Raw genomic sequence first — 15443 nt, 5'->3', positions numbered from 1 at the left:
ACTCTACTTTGTGTACAACCAGAGATACGAAAAATTGTGCTCTATATGTGTAATATGAATAGTAATGCCTTCTGTTGTCATACATAACAAATTAAACATTTTTAAAAAGTTCTCCTCAGTTCAATTCCCAGTACAAAAAAAAAGAACAACAACAACAAGAAGGAGGAGTTGTTTGTTGTCAGGAACATCTGAGCAATTTCAAACAGTGCCGTTGTTCACATTTTCCCTTTTCTGATTTACTTCAAATCTTTGTTTGTTTTGGAGGAGGCTGGGAATTAAAGTTTAATTTCAGCTTGGCTAACCACAGCAAATTGGAGTAGTTAAATTGTTACTTCAGATCTTAATGTTTAGTCTTTTTTAAAACTATATTTATTTTAATATTTTCCAATAATTTCCAAGAGATGCATAATTTATAAATAATATTCAAAATCCCCTATTTTCTTCTATAAGCCAAAACTTAGTATTTCTTTTTTTTATTTTTTTTATTTTTTTTTTTGAGAGAATTTTTAACATTTATTTTTTAGTTTATTTTTTAACATTTATTTTTTAGTTCTCGGTGGACACAACATCTTTGTTGGTATGTGGTGCTGAGGATCGAACCCGGGCCGCACGCATGCCAGGCGAGCGCGCTACCGCTGAGCCACATCTCCAGCCCCCAAAACTTAGTATTTCAACTAATCGAATGAATGATCGCTCCTTTATATAATATTAAAGCCAAGTCACAGAGCATTGCTTGAAACCTATGGGCCTCTTGATCATTTTCTCTATCATCTGCTTTCTTTTATTGCCTAAGCAAAATGCCAATTATTGCCAAGATGGAAACACAGACATCCATGAGATCTATAGCAGTAAGTAGAAGGATGTTACTTGGTGTAACATAGTTTGACACCCCAGCTTCACAAGACACTGTGAAGGTATGCAGTGACAATTAGCTGGGAATTTGGAATGATTGTAGTCCACTCTTGTTTTTGTACAGATGTCTCTCTAGAAGGACAGGGAATTCCAACAAAAAGATGGTCAGGAAAGTTTTCACTATGATCTGAGCCAAGTACATTGTATGGTAGTTGGGGAGCTAAATGTGCTGATTGGCCAAGTTGTCCAGCTGAGACATTTTTCAGTTATCCATTGGCATCTACAGCTGTATACACCATATGTGGCTCAAGTTGATTCACTCCAAAAGGTGTTATCTTATGAAGACAGTCATTAGAACACAGACCACTAGGAACACACACTTTTACAAAATACACATCTGCTTCAAAGTTATTTTTTAATGTATAGATGGCAAAATCATTCTTTGTGTAGACTTTCCTTGGGACTACAATATCCAAGATCCCATCTTCCTAAATGTCAAAAAGGTGGCAATCATGGTATGTGGGCTCTCTCTCCTCCAGTGAGGAGGTCTATGGAACAGGGTAGAGGAGAGTGTGGCTACAGATTCATGAATCAAGGCCTCTGGAGACCAAGCCAGAAACAGGTCTGATTTTATTGTGTAGTTACCATGTACTCAGGCAGTAGCTAAGCAGATTATAGGCAGTCACCAATACAATTTTTGGCCAACTGTCCTTGCTGCGACCAATTGAGAAGGGGACATGGAGCAAGCACTGGGACCACAACACATGGCCTCACACCCAGGGATGTGTCTAAAGAGCAAGCAATTTGCTGCTCATGCACCTAGCACAAGGGGAGTGGTTTGCCACTCAGGCGCCCTTAAGGTATGTCACATATGCAGTACTCCATGCACTTGTCCCCACACCATGGCATCTCTGATTTGATTTAGGTCCATTAGTCCAGTAAGATTTAAACATTGGATATGCCTCCTTACAGCTCACATTATTACCAGGGTCATTCTCTACTGAAAAGTTCTGTTGTTTGCTTCCAGATGTATGTATGTCTTTAGTGTGGCAGGAGTGTCTGGATAGCCATCCATGCTATAGTCTCCAATATGAAGGAAAACTGGAAATGGTATTTCAGTCAGTCATCCTTCATGCACAAATGGCACAAAGGCCCAGAGTGTGTCCTTATTGCTGAAATCCTGTAGGACTGGAACTCACTGCTTTATTCCAGATTTCAGTAAGGAGTTGATGATATTTTGGCAGTTTTATCTTCACAGCCTGGAAGTAAGTGATCCTTTGTCCATCTACATCAAAGTCTGCAAATGCTGACTGTCCATCCACCACTATATTTTGAGGTTATTGTGGACAGAGAACTTTCCACCCCAATTTTCCCATATCTCAAACTAGAAGGTACTACAGAAAGACAATGTTGTCAGGAATCAATCTGCTGCAAAATCTTCAATCAGATCAATAAATGAATGAGAATGTGGAATTCACATATTCTTATTAGTGGTCAAAGCAGAATGCCATAATAAATTTCCTTCTAATAGTATTTTTTTTTTTTTTTTTTTTTTAGTTCTCGGCGGACACAACATCTTTGTTGGCACATCCCCAGCCCCTAATAGTATCTTTGGCTTGGAGCTATGGCTCAGTGGTAAAGTACTCATCTAACACGTGCAAGGCACTGGGTTCAATCCTCAGCACCACATAAAAATAAATAAAATAAAGGCATCTTGTCCAACTACTGTCCAACTACAACTAAGAAAAAAAGTGTTTTAAAAAAATAGTATCTGTGAAAAAAAAATAGTATCTGTGGCTGGCTGGATCCATTTGTGATACCAAATGTATCATGAATTAGATCACCATTGAAGTCCATAATTAGTGGCTGATCTTGAAAAGTCCTATTGAGTATGGTTATATTGTTTGATTTTGTCCACAGAAGATAACAGCTCGCAATTCATTCTTAGCATGCTTCTGGGGAAAATATGTTAGAAGGACATCCATTTGTGAATCACCATTATAATCCCCAGAGACTACACTTGTTATCAATGCACTGTGATTCTTGAAAGATACCTTTACTTTGGGTTTAAAATAGGGTGCATTCTGATCTGTCATAAAAGATGAGGAAATAATTTTTTCCAGCTGGCATACTTCTTAATGTTTAGTCTTGCCAAAGAACAATTTTTCTTAATTTCAATTTTGATTTATTTTTACTTCTAAAATCAGGCAACTCTTCATTCCATAAAATAGAATAAGTGTTCCAATGAGCACAGCATAAGCAGAAACAACAACAAAATAGCTGATTGGTCATTTCAAAGTTACTTTCCTTGTAAAAACAAGGACACAGAGAGAGAACAATAAGAAAATAACTGATTGGTCAACATTACTTCAAGTTTCCTTTCAGTATAAGAATTAAGGAAGAGGGAACTTCACCGTCATGCCAGTTAAAACTGACCTGTTTGAGAAATTTGGCTGTTATCTCTGTAATCCTGATTTCTGGGAAATTGAGATTAACAGTTTAGTTTCAGTTTGGTAGTGCTGGGGACTGAATCCAGGGACTTGCACATACTAGGCTGAACTACTGAGCTACACTCTCAGCTCTCCATTTAGATTTTTAGTCAGGTCTATTGCAGCCTGGTGCAGGAGCTTAGTCCAGAATAGTGACCTCTTGTACTTTTTTTTTTAACAGCCTATTTATGTATTTAAGCATTTGTTCAGCAGGTCCAATCTGATTTGTACAGGTGTAGCAGGGAATCGAATGACAGACTTATTTAAGTATTAACATTATGCATCTATATATGCATGTAATGACCATCTAAATTTCAAGGAAGTACCTGTGTGTGTATGTGTGCGTGTGTGTGTGTGTGTGTGTGTGTGTGTGTTTCATAATGCAAAATAAATCCCCGTTGAACTCACTTGTAAACGTTCAATTGCAACTCCTAAAGAAAACACTAAAAACTGGTCTGGAGGCTGTATGACCAATATGATTCTATGATATGTATACTCAGAAAAATGAGACATTATATCCTATCTATGTATGACATATCAAAGTATATAAGTGCATTCTACCGTCATGTATAACTAATTAAAACAAATAAAAATTAAAAAAAAAAAACTGGTCTGGGGATTAGTCAGTGGTAGAACATATGCTTAATGTGAATAAGACCCGGAGTCCCATTCTGCAGTACCGCCAAACGTCTTTCCTTCTCCTCTTTCTCCTTCTCCCCCTCCCCTTCCCTCTCCCAGTCCCCTCCTCATCCCCCGCCCCACAACCCCGTCTTTACACACAGACACTACAGATCCCAGCATGCTCTGGGGCTGCATGTGACTGACTACAACTAGAACTACATCTCCCGGCGTGCCTTGATCTCACGCGTGATTTGCTTCTGCGAGAACTACATCTCCCGACAGGCCACGGGAAGCGGTGGGAGTAAAAGGAGCGCTCTACACGGTTTCCCAAGACTTCCCAGAGTCAAGTTCCACCTGGAAGAGGATGGAGGTGACCGGTGGTGCTCCGGGACCCGACGAGATCCGGCTTCTAAAGCCATGTGTGCTGCGCCGCAATCAGAGCCGCGAACAGCATGGCGTGGCGGCCTCCTGCCTCGAGGAGCTGAGGAGCAAGGGTTGGCCCGGGACCGGGACTGGGACTGGGGCGGGGGCGGGGAGAGCGCCACGAGTGAGGAGGTCGGGTGGAGGCAAGGACGGTCGGGCATAGTGTCGAGTATTCTCGCGGCTCTGGGAAGCCCTGGGACAGAAATGCCCCAAGGTATAGCGATTGACAAGTTTCAGGCATTTATCTCATGTGAGACGTAATGGGCGGGGGGGGGGGGCGCCGAATGGACTGGAAGCAATATGTAAGGGAAGACCGACTCCACTTAGGTGTCGCCTAAAACAGATTTTGGACCTCAAGGAGTGTAGTGCATTCTTGCCAATCTGGCTCACTAAGGTGGTGCTGGGACCCCCAGCTGAGCCCACCGTGGAGTGGAGGGGGGTTTCCATCGTCAGCTGCTACTGGTACCTGTGCCACAAAGAGGAAGCTGCAAATGACAACTCCTGTAGGGTCCAGGCAATGATCATGGGCTGATGGAAGTTCTGAGTCCAGCCCCAGACTGCTTGAACTTGCACTTAATCATATCTGGACCCTTAGTTTTCTCATCAGCGAAGTGGGTGTATTTCCAGCTCTGATTCAAAAGATTCTGGGATTCTCAAATGACACAATACATTCAAATGAATTACAAGTGTTAGTAGCCCCTAGCAACAAATTATGTATCCAAAGTTCTGCAGGTTTAGCGTGTGAGCCAATCCCAGACATGCAGTCAGCCTGCCTGAAGGTGTACACTGCTTCCTCTGAGTCACAAAGCTCCAGCGAATGTCTTATATTAGATGTGAGACTCAGGAATACCCCAACCACTATAAGTGCTTTGGTGACATGGATTTTTTTTCTACATAAGCATTTACATATTTCTTCCTGGCATTAAGTTCCATGATTTTAGTTCAACTTATGTGGACTGGATGGATAGCCTTGGCTGAGACTTCTGTTCTCTGGACCTGTACAGGTTTGCTGTTCTATCTTGGTTAATAGATAGCATTGCCAAAGGACATTTATAGTCTCAGCTTTTTCTGTTTAGTCCAGTCTTGGTATTTGACGAATTGCCATCACTTAGCAGGATGGGGCAGACTGGCCCTGGAGAAAGGATCTTGCTCAGTGATGATAAAAATGAAAAGCTCCTGATACAAGCTTCTGCCTTTTATATTTTTCTTTAAGCTAGAATACCTATAAAGGAAGATACTACAAAGAATAAAAAGTATTCTTTTTTTTTTTTTGGAGACATTTGACACATAGGAGAATTTTATTTTTTATTTTTTGCAATCCTAGGGATCAAACCCATACACAGGAAAATTTTAGATGACCGCTGAATGAATAAATGAAAGAACACATATGCATAAGGAATCAAACCAGACTTGTGTTGGTTGGTTGTTCATTCAAAGACAGACTCAATGTCTCCTGGATGGGGAAACACATTTTCAAAAGCCATACTGGGCTTAAATCCCAGTTCTGCCACTTATTCTGTGATCTTGGACAAGTTACTTAACCTCTCCAAACTTTGGGTGACATGGATTATCTGTAAAATGGAAATAACAACAGTACCTGATTACTACTGATTATGAAAAGCACTTAAAATAATATCAAGCACATGGTAAGGGTTACTTTAGTGTTAATATTTATAATTGTTATTGTAGTTACTATTGTCTACAGGGATTCTGCTCAGCTTGGGGGGGCCATCCATATTGAGAGTACTGGATATAATTTCCTTATGGATATTTTTCAGTTGCCAAATATTTTATTCTTCTTAGCCTGTGACATTCTGGCCATTGACAAGTCCCTGACACCAGTCACTCTGGTCCTAGCAGAGGATGGTACCATAGTGGATGATGATGATTACTTCCTCTGTCTGCCTTCCAACACCAAGTTTGTGGCATTGGCCAGTAATGAGAAGTGGACATACAGCAATTCAGGTGAGGAACACTGGCTGTATATGACATCATTGTCATCATAATTGATTTCACTGCACAGGCATCTGATTGCCATTTTTTTTAATATTTTTTTTTAACTTTTTTTTTAAGAGGGAGGGAGAGAGAGAATTTTAATATTTATTTTTTTTTTAGTTTTCGGTGGACACAACATCTTTGTTTGTATGTGGTGCTGAGGATCGAACCTGGGCCGCATGCATGCCAGACGAGCGCGCTACTGCTTGAGCCACATCCCCAGCCTAACCATTTTGTTGTTTAAGCATTTATCCAGCAGATGTTTACCTGAGCAGGTGCCAAGTCCTGGGGTTATTTTTTTATTTTTTTAAAGATAGAGTGAGAGAGGGAGGGAGAGAGAGAGAGAAAGAATTTTTCAATATTTATTTTTTAATTATTGGTGGACACAACATCTTTGTTTTGTATGTGGTGCTGAGGATTGAACCTGGGCCGCACTCATGCCATGCGATCACGCTACCGCTTGAGCCACATCCCCAACCCCGAATCCTGGGGTTAAAGAGGAGTGTGGTGTAGTTCCCAACTCATTCACAGTACACCAGACTGGATCAGGCTGCTTGGGTCTGATCCATTTACTAGCGAGGCTAGTAAAAAGGTTCTGCCATTTACTAGCGAGGTGATACTTACTGTCATGATAATTTCAGTGCCTGTCTCCTAGGATCAACATATGGATAATATAGTACCAACCAAGGCTTCTCAGTAATATCATTGACATTTTAAGCCAGAGAATCCTCCGTTGTGGAGAGGCTGTTGTGTGCATAGTAGAATGTTTAGCAACTTCCTTGCCTCTTATCACTCAATGACCCCTGCCCCAGCTTTGACAACCAGACATTGTCAAATGCATTTAGATCCTACCTGACACATGGTAAGGGCTCAGTAAATGTTACCTATCACTGTCATCATCATCACTTGAGATGCAAAGGCAACTAACAGAGAATCCCAGGAACTTGAGAGGTTGAGGCAGGAGGATCACAAGTTAAGGGACAGCCTCAGCAACTTTGTGAGACCCTGTCTCCAAATAAAACAAAATAAAAAAGGACTGGGGACATAGCTCAGTTGTGAAGTACCCCTGGTTTCAATCCCTGGTCCCCAAAACATAAATAAAAGGTAAATACTATTAGCAGTCAAGGATCAAAGAATTAAAGAAATATATTCAGAAAAGTCATTGCTACTAAATTGGGGAAATCAGCCTTTAGCAATGGCTCTCCAGCCACTATTGTACTTGTGCCCAAGGGGCAGCAAGCAATGGCTTGCTCTTTAAGGATGGAACCACTCCACATATGGGAGAAGCACTGGTGAGAATGAGTGTTTTCCTATATAAAAGCAAAAAAAGGGAAGTGTGGTAGGATCCTGGGACTATACATGACTACGTGTTGGGGTTAGGTGTCTCTTCCATAGAGGAATACAGAGCAGTTTCACACAAAAATAAATTGAAGAAAAAAATTTAAGATCCTAGATAGAGATTTTTTACTTTCCTGAGAATCCTTAAGAGCAGGTTCTTTCTTCCTCATTGAAACTGTCCTTAGTGGTCAGTGGGAGGGACACACACATCCTCCAGAGGTCTGTGCTAACCGAGGAGGTGAAAACGGTACTTGAAGTGACTCTGACAGCATTTTCTCCTAAATATCAGATGGAGGTACAGCTTGGATTTCCCAAGAGTCCGTTGATATCGATGAAACAGACAGTGGGGCAGGACTGAGGTGGAAGAATGTGGCCAAGCAACTGAAACAAGATCTGTCCAGCATCATCCTGCTGTCAGAGGAAGACCTTCAAGTAAGCCCTTGATTAAACCCAGCGCTCACCCAGCCTCTGTAGTCCCCAGCCCCTTCTTAGCTTCTAGGCCTCTTCCCATAATAATTTCATTATTTCTTAATTTAACTATTATTTTTTCATTTTTTATTTTTTTGAAGTCCTGGAATTGAACCTAGGACTTTGTGCATGCTAGGCAAGCACTGTACCCCAATCATTTTCCTAATTTTTAAATAATTTTTACATTATACCTAAGAGTCTTCATTTTTTTTAAGAGAGAAGAGAGAGAATTTTTTAATATTTATTTTTCAGTTTTCGGTGGACACAACATCTTTATTTTATTTTATGTGGTGCTGAGGATGGAACCCAGCGCCCCTTGCATGCCAGGTGAGCACGTTACCATTTGAGCCACATCCCCAGCCCAAAGAGTCTTCATTTTATGATGATCACCTATAGTAGGTTTTTTTGAGGTGAGGGTGTTTTTCAACAGTACTGGGGATTAAATCTAGCACCTCACACAAGCTAGGCAAGCACTCTACCACTGAACTACATCCCCAGACCTTTTTTTAAAATTTTCATTTTGAGACACCATTGCCCAGGCTAACCTCAAACTTGCAATCCTCCTGCTTCAGCCTGCCAAATAGCTGGAATTACCGGCCTGCGCCACTATGCCAGCTGAGTAGCCCTTATTCAGCCCTCACCATGCATCAAAGTCACCTGTGGATTTTTTTTTTTTTTTAAATACAGATGCCCCGGCTCCACCCTACACCTGTCTAGGTGGACATTGGAGGTTAGGGATGTGCTGCTAAGGAATTTAGAGTTGGAGTAGCTGGACTCAAATTCCAGCTGTCTTTTTGACTATGTGGCAGTAGCCTGATTTCTTGCATTCCTCTCCAGTGAAGTTAGGTTTCAGGAAAAAAGTATGTTTTCATTTAAAAACTATTGATTGAATCTCTCTCCTGGGCTTCACCTGGCTCTGAGCACTGGGAGTATGGTACTGAATTGGTATGGAAGTGACTTTTTGGTCATTTTTAAATTTACATATTTATTTGGGAATAAAGGATATGAATATATTCACATGTTTCAAAATCCAAGAGGTATAGAAACATAGTTCTACAGATAGCCAAAAAGTGAAAATTACTCAAATGTCCATCAATTGATGAATGAATAAACAAAATATAGGAAGTCTATACTGCAGAATCTTATTTGGCCATAAAAAATGGAATATTAGTGCACGTTAAAATAGGATGATCCTTGGGACTAGGGATATGGTTTACATGGTAGAGTGCTTGCCTCACATGCACAAGGCCCTGGGTTCAATCCCCAGCACCACCAAAAAATAAATAAAATAGGATGAGCCTTGAAAACATTACACAGAGTGAAAGAAGCCAGTCACAAAGTGCACATAATTCATGATTACATTTATATGAAATGGCCAGAATATGCAGATCCATAGAGAAGGAGAGTAGTTTAGTGTTGGGCTGGGGCACTAAGGAAGAATATGAAGTAATTGCTAATGGGTTTCTTTTCAGGGTGGTAAAAAAATGCATATGTGTATGTATGTTTTTATTTAGTGCTGGGGATTGAACCCATGGTCTCACACATGCTAAGCACATGCTCTACCACTGAGCTATACTCCAAGCCTGTGGTGAAAACATTCTAAAATTGATTGTACTGGTGGTTACATAACACTATGGGCATACTAAACCTATTGTATTTTATACTAAAACCCACTGAATTAATGAATCAAATGGTATATGAATTATATTTCAGTATGTTGAACAAAAAGGACTCACAAACCAGGTATAGTACTGCATGTCTATAATCCTAGCAACTTGAGAGGCTGAGGCAGGGGGATCTCAAGTTCAAGGTCTCAGCAATTTAGCAAGACCCTGTCTCAAAATAAAACACAAAAAGGACTGGAGATGTAATTCAGTGGTAAAGTGCCCCCTGGGTTCTATTCCTAGTACAAAAAGAAAGGAAAAAAACCTTCCAAACTTGGACATTTGGATTGACATCTGTCTTGCTATTCCAGATAGTACTGCAAGAGTGCATACCAAGGTCATTTTGCACAGTCACTTATCCGTAAAATAAACTTACAGGTGTAACTGCTAAATTAAAGGGTGCATGCATTTGATAAATATTGGCAGGTTCCCAAGAGGTGACAATTAAACTAAAAGCTACAGGACAAGATGGATCCTGCATAGGAAGTTTGGAGTCAATGTTCCAAGCAGAGGGAAGTCAGGAGCCTTCCTTATTTATTTATTTTTTTTAAGAAACAGAACAGGCACACTTGTAATCCTAACTACTCTGGAGAATGAGATTGGAAGATCCAAGTTCAAAACTAGCCTCAGCAATGAAAAATGGGCTGACACTTGCTTAGCACATGTGAAGCCCTGGGTTTGATCCCCAGTACTGCAATAAAAAGGAAAGAAAAGAGCCAGACGTGGTGGCACACACCTGTAATCCCAGCAACTAGGGAGGCTGAGGCAGGAGGATTGCAAGTTCAAAGCCAACCTCAGCAACTTAGCAAGGCCTTAAGCAATTTAGCAAGATCCTGTCTCAAAATAAAAAAATCAAATAAAGGGCTGGGGATGTGGCTCAGTAGTTAAGCACCCCTGGGTTCAATCCCTGGTACCAAAAAAGAAAAGAAAAAAAAAAGAAAGTGATCATGACCTTCCTTCCCACCTCAACAGACTAGCATGTTGCAATGGATCCTTTGAATGGGGAGCACCATAGGCCTTACTTGAATAGAAACATCAGCTTGTGAGTTGCTGGTCAGAGCCTGAACCCTGAGGGAAACTTAGGACACTCAAAGAGAGCTTATGAGGCTGGACACCCACAGATAAAGGAACAACTTGAGGCCAAGGGCACTGAGGGCCTTGAGGACAGGTGAAAGGGAAGGAAAGAGCATAGAAATCATTTACACATGGTGAGAGTCTTAGAATAAGACTGATTCTTGGGAAGTCACTTGCCCTCTCTTGCCTCATTTTCCACATCTGTAAAATGGGATTATGCTAGTACCTCTCTTGTAAGGTTTATACCTCTTGAATTCTGAATCTTCTGAATATATTAATATTACCTGTTCAATAATTGATGCAACATAAAATTTAAAACTAAAGTCTTTCCCTCAGAGAGGCCCTTCCCAATCTAGTACTCAAGAAATGAAGGCTTTTGATCGGAGTGTTTTTATTGAGCTCCATCCACATGAAGGCTGACACACAGCTGACTTTAGAGCCACTGCCCAAATGTTAGCAGTTTGGTCTTTTTCTTTCTTTCTTTTTTTTCTTTTTTTTTTTTTTTTTTTTTTGTGTGTGTGTGTATGTGGTGCTGAGGCTTAAACCCAGGGCCTTGTGCATGCAAGGCAACACATCTACCAACTGAGCTATAACCCCAGCTCTGGTCTTTTTCTTGTAAAGATTACTTTTAATCTAGTGCTGTATATACAAAAAAAAAAAAAGAAAATGAACCACCTTCTTTTTACATGTCTTCATACGTGATGTCCATCACATCACATTCCATCATCCTTGCTAACCCCCTGCCTCCTCCCTTCCCTGCCTCACCCCTCTGCCCTACCTAGAGTTTACCTATTCCTCCCATGCTCCCCCCTCCCTACCCTACTATGAATCAGTCTCCTTATATCAGAGAAAACATTCAACATTTATTTGGGGGGGATTGGCTTACTTCATTTAGCATTATCTTCTCCAACTCCATCCATTTACCTGCAAATGCCATGATTTTATTCTCTTTTAATGCTGAGTAATATTCCATTGTATATATATGTCACATTTTTTTTTTTATCTATTCATTTACTGAGGAGCATCTAGGTTGATTCCACAGTTTAGCTATTGTGAATTGTACTGCTGTAAACATTGATGTGGCTGTCTCCCTGTAGTATGCTATTTTTAAGTCCTTTGGGTATAGACCAAGGAGTGGAATAGCTGGGTCAAATGGTGGTTCTATTCCCAGTTTTCCAAGGAATCTCCACACTGCTTTCCATATTGGCTGCACCAATTTGCAGTTCCACCAGCAATGTATGAGTGTGCCTTTTCCCCCACATCCTCACCAACACTTACTGATGTTTGTATTCTTAATAGCTGCCATTCTAGGGGCTGGGGATGTGGCTCAAGCGGTAGCGCGCTCGCCTCGCATGCGTGCGGCCCGGGTTCGATCCTCAGCACCACATACCAACAAAGATGTTGTGTCCGCCGAGAACTAAAAAATAAATATTAAAAAAAAAAAAAAAAAATAGCTGCCATTCTGACAGGAGTGAGATTTCATCAGAAATTTCATTAGAGTAGTTTTGATTTTCATTTCTCTAATTGCTCGAGATGATGAACATTTTTTTCATATAATTGGTGATTGATTGTATATCTTCTGAGAAATATCTGTTTAGGTTCTCAGGTACTTATCGAGACCCCATCTCAAAATAAAAAGGGTGGGGATGTGGCTTAGTGGTTGAGCATCCCCAGTAACTCCTCCCTCTGAAAAAAAAAAAAGAAAGAAAAAAAAACTTAAAGCTTTAAAAAAGTAAACAAGAATTTAAGTATTTAAGGTTAAAGAGAGGAACTTTTGCTTACAACAGCATATTTTTTTTATAGTTGTCGATGGACTTTATTTATTTATATGCAGTACTGAGAATCGAACCCAGAGCCTCACATATGCTAGCAAGTGCTTTGTCACTGAGCTACAACTCCAGCCCATGGTTTTGTTTTTAATGAGGCACCAAAGTCTCGCCTTCCCAGTTTTCACACTGGGAGAGTACTGGAAACATCACAGGCCCCCTCTTGACCCTCAGCCAGCCATGATAGGAACTCTGGGGAAAATGAAATGGGTTCTGTGAAAGATATATTTTGAGAGAGAACACCAGGTTTAGAAAGTAGTTTGCTAGGGCTGGGGATATAGCTCAATTGGCAGAATAGCTCAATAGGTAGAATGCTTACTTTGCATGCACAAGGCAATCCTTGGCACCACAAAAAAAAAAAAAAAAAAAATAAGAAAGTAGTTTGCGATCTGTTTGCGATGTGTTTGTTCATTAGGTGCTTATCAACGTTCCGTGTTCAGACCTGGCTCAGGAACTCTGCCAAAGCTGTGCTACTGTCCAGGGGCTCCAGAACACACTCCAGCAGGTGCTTGACCAGAGAGAGGAAGCCCGTCAGTCCAAGCAGCTCCTGGAGCTTTATCTGCAGGCCTTGGAAAAGGAGGGTGGCATCTTGTCAAAGCAGGAAGGTAGGACTCTGCTGGGGCTACCCTGAGCACTCAGGAGCCTTCCCTCAAGAAAGGACCCACGCACAGGCAGCCAGGAACACTTCAAGTGACATTTATCTTTTGCCCAACCAGTTGCTCTACCTGGTGGGCTGTCTGTGTGATTGCAATTGTGCTCATCTCTCTCACATCTGCTTTGCAGAGTCCAAAGCTGCCCTCGGTGAAGACGTGGATACAGTTGACACAGCCATCAGCAGAGAGATCACCTCTGAAATTGCACTTAGGGGCCAGATCCTCACAGTGCTGAAAGAGAAGCCTGTACCTGAGCTGAGCTTGTCTAATCAGGATTTGGAGGTGGGCAAGACCCAGGGACACTAAGCTCAGGAAATGACCTGCCCTGGAGAAGTAGTATGACCGACCGTGGAGGGGCACATTTGGGGTTTCTTTTCACCTCTGCAGACCTCAAAACATAACTGCCAGTTTGCCTATCATATGTCAAAGCATTTACAAACACCTAATTTAAGTCAAATGAGAATGGCTTTAAAGAGAAAACATGTGCACGTCCTCAGATCATCAAAGGCCATTCTCTGGTCTTGGATTGGTAATGAAATGACTAAAGCTGACAGGGAGAGAAAACAGGGCTTGGGCTTCTGAGATGGCTACCAGTTCAGTCCTGAGGTCTGTAAAATGGCACATGAGAAGGCAGAGTTGTCAGCCATCTAAAGCCAGGCAACAAGGAGCTGGACAAAGGAAGCCCATCTGGGTGGGTGCTCCTTCTCATCCTCTGTCCTTGTCCCTGTCCCAAGTGCCCTTCTATTGTAGACAGAAGGGAAGGAAGTTGTTGTTGACAGGAGCTTGGCTCAATTTCCTGGTGGTATTGAATGGTAAGAGAAAGCACTTGAAGATTTACTGTGAAAGAAAACTGGCCTTTCGGCCTAAACATGAGCTGATGTTGCCTAATCTACTCCCCTAAAGAAAATCACAAAAGCACAGACAAGAGCACAGGAGTGGTTCTCAGTGGTTCTTATTCTTGCTGCAGTTGGTGACCAGGGAAGATACCAGAGTGTTGGCTGCTGCCTTGAACTGGGACATAAAGAAGGCAGAAACGGTTCAACGGGCCTGTGATCAGGAGCTCACCCTGCGCCTGCAGCAGGTACAGAGCTGGTGCTCACTCAGGAGTCTTTCAGCAAGGAGGAATTCCCTGCCTGAAGACCCACAGAATCCTAAAAGAGCCAAGCATGACCCCACATAGCTACAGCCAGAAACATGGAGGAAGCCTGCGGCCTTGGCTTGTCATCAGTGAAATTCTTCAGCCTGATCTTTTTATTGCCTGTATCTTGCTCTGCCCTCTGCCTTGGATCATGCTCTCCTGGCCGGGCTAAGACACCAGCTTACGCCCACTTCAGAAAAGTAAGCCAGGTCTCTACATTTGCCCTTCTGCCTATTTTGAATGATCCTGCCTCCAGAGTACATGCGCTCATGATCTTGCTTGTCAGGGCCGGGGGCGTTGCTCAGTGCTTGAGCACATGCTTAGCGTATGCAAGGCCCTGGGTTCCATCCCCAGCACCCAAAAATGTAAGTAAATAAAGTGCTCGTTAAGGGCAGTCAAAAGAAATTGTCATGTCTGGGACTCACTATCCTTGTTCTACAGATTGAACTGCAGAATTTTAGACACAAATAACAGTGGAGAAGGTGACTAACAGAGCATTCATTGTGGCCACAAACTTATTTCTCAAATTAACAAATTTTTTGTTAAAAGGCACATATTAAGTATGCAGACCATAGGGACATAGAGAATCTAATTCACCATTTCTAATATCTAACTCAGTATTGTAAAATTATATATGTTACCATTGTGAAACTCTTTTCAGTTTTCTAATATGTTTTATCAGCAGGGGGTATAAAAGGCCATTAAAGTGATTTCCATGCAATATGGCTCCGAGTCTCTCTGGGAGCAGAGCAGAACATTCTAGTTTATATTCCTCCTATTTCTGTACAGATTTGTCCGGCAGGTTTGTAATCTGTACAGTCTCCTAGTTGGGAAAGGAGGATGAGTTTCATGGACATATTTGACTTTTTTTTTTTTTTTAATAAATTTATTTTTTTTTTGTA

The 15443-nt window shown here is 41.4% G+C and overlaps 1 protein-coding gene and 1 pseudogene across 1 annotated transcript; one reads left to right on the top strand and one right to left on the bottom strand.

Moving 5' to 3' along the window:
* Positions 1-767: 767 nt before the first annotated feature.
* LOC113189271 (T-cell immunomodulatory protein-like) lies at positions 768-2918 on the bottom strand (annotated as a pseudogene).
* Positions 2919-4240: 1322 nt separating this feature from the next.
* On the top strand, positions 4241-15230 carry Dffa (DNA fragmentation factor subunit alpha). Its single transcript, XM_026397891.2, has 6 exons — positions 4241-4456; positions 6189-6350; positions 8008-8150; positions 13166-13355; positions 13534-13685; positions 14371-15230. Exons 1-6 carry the CDS (start codon positions 4327-4329, stop codon positions 14581-14583), a joined length of 990 nt encoding a protein of 329 aa, XP_026253676.1. The 5' UTR covers positions 4241-4326; the 3' UTR covers positions 14584-15230.
* Positions 15231-15443: the final 213 nt, after the last annotated feature.

The sequence above is a fragment of the Urocitellus parryii genome, chromosome 11 (genome assembly GCF_045843805.1).
Source record: "Urocitellus parryii isolate mUroPar1 chromosome 11, mUroPar1.hap1, whole genome shotgun sequence".
Lineage (NCBI taxonomy): Eukaryota > Metazoa > Chordata > Mammalia > Rodentia > Sciuridae > Urocitellus > Urocitellus parryii.
This window is presented reverse-complemented; position numbering and strand designations above follow the sequence as displayed.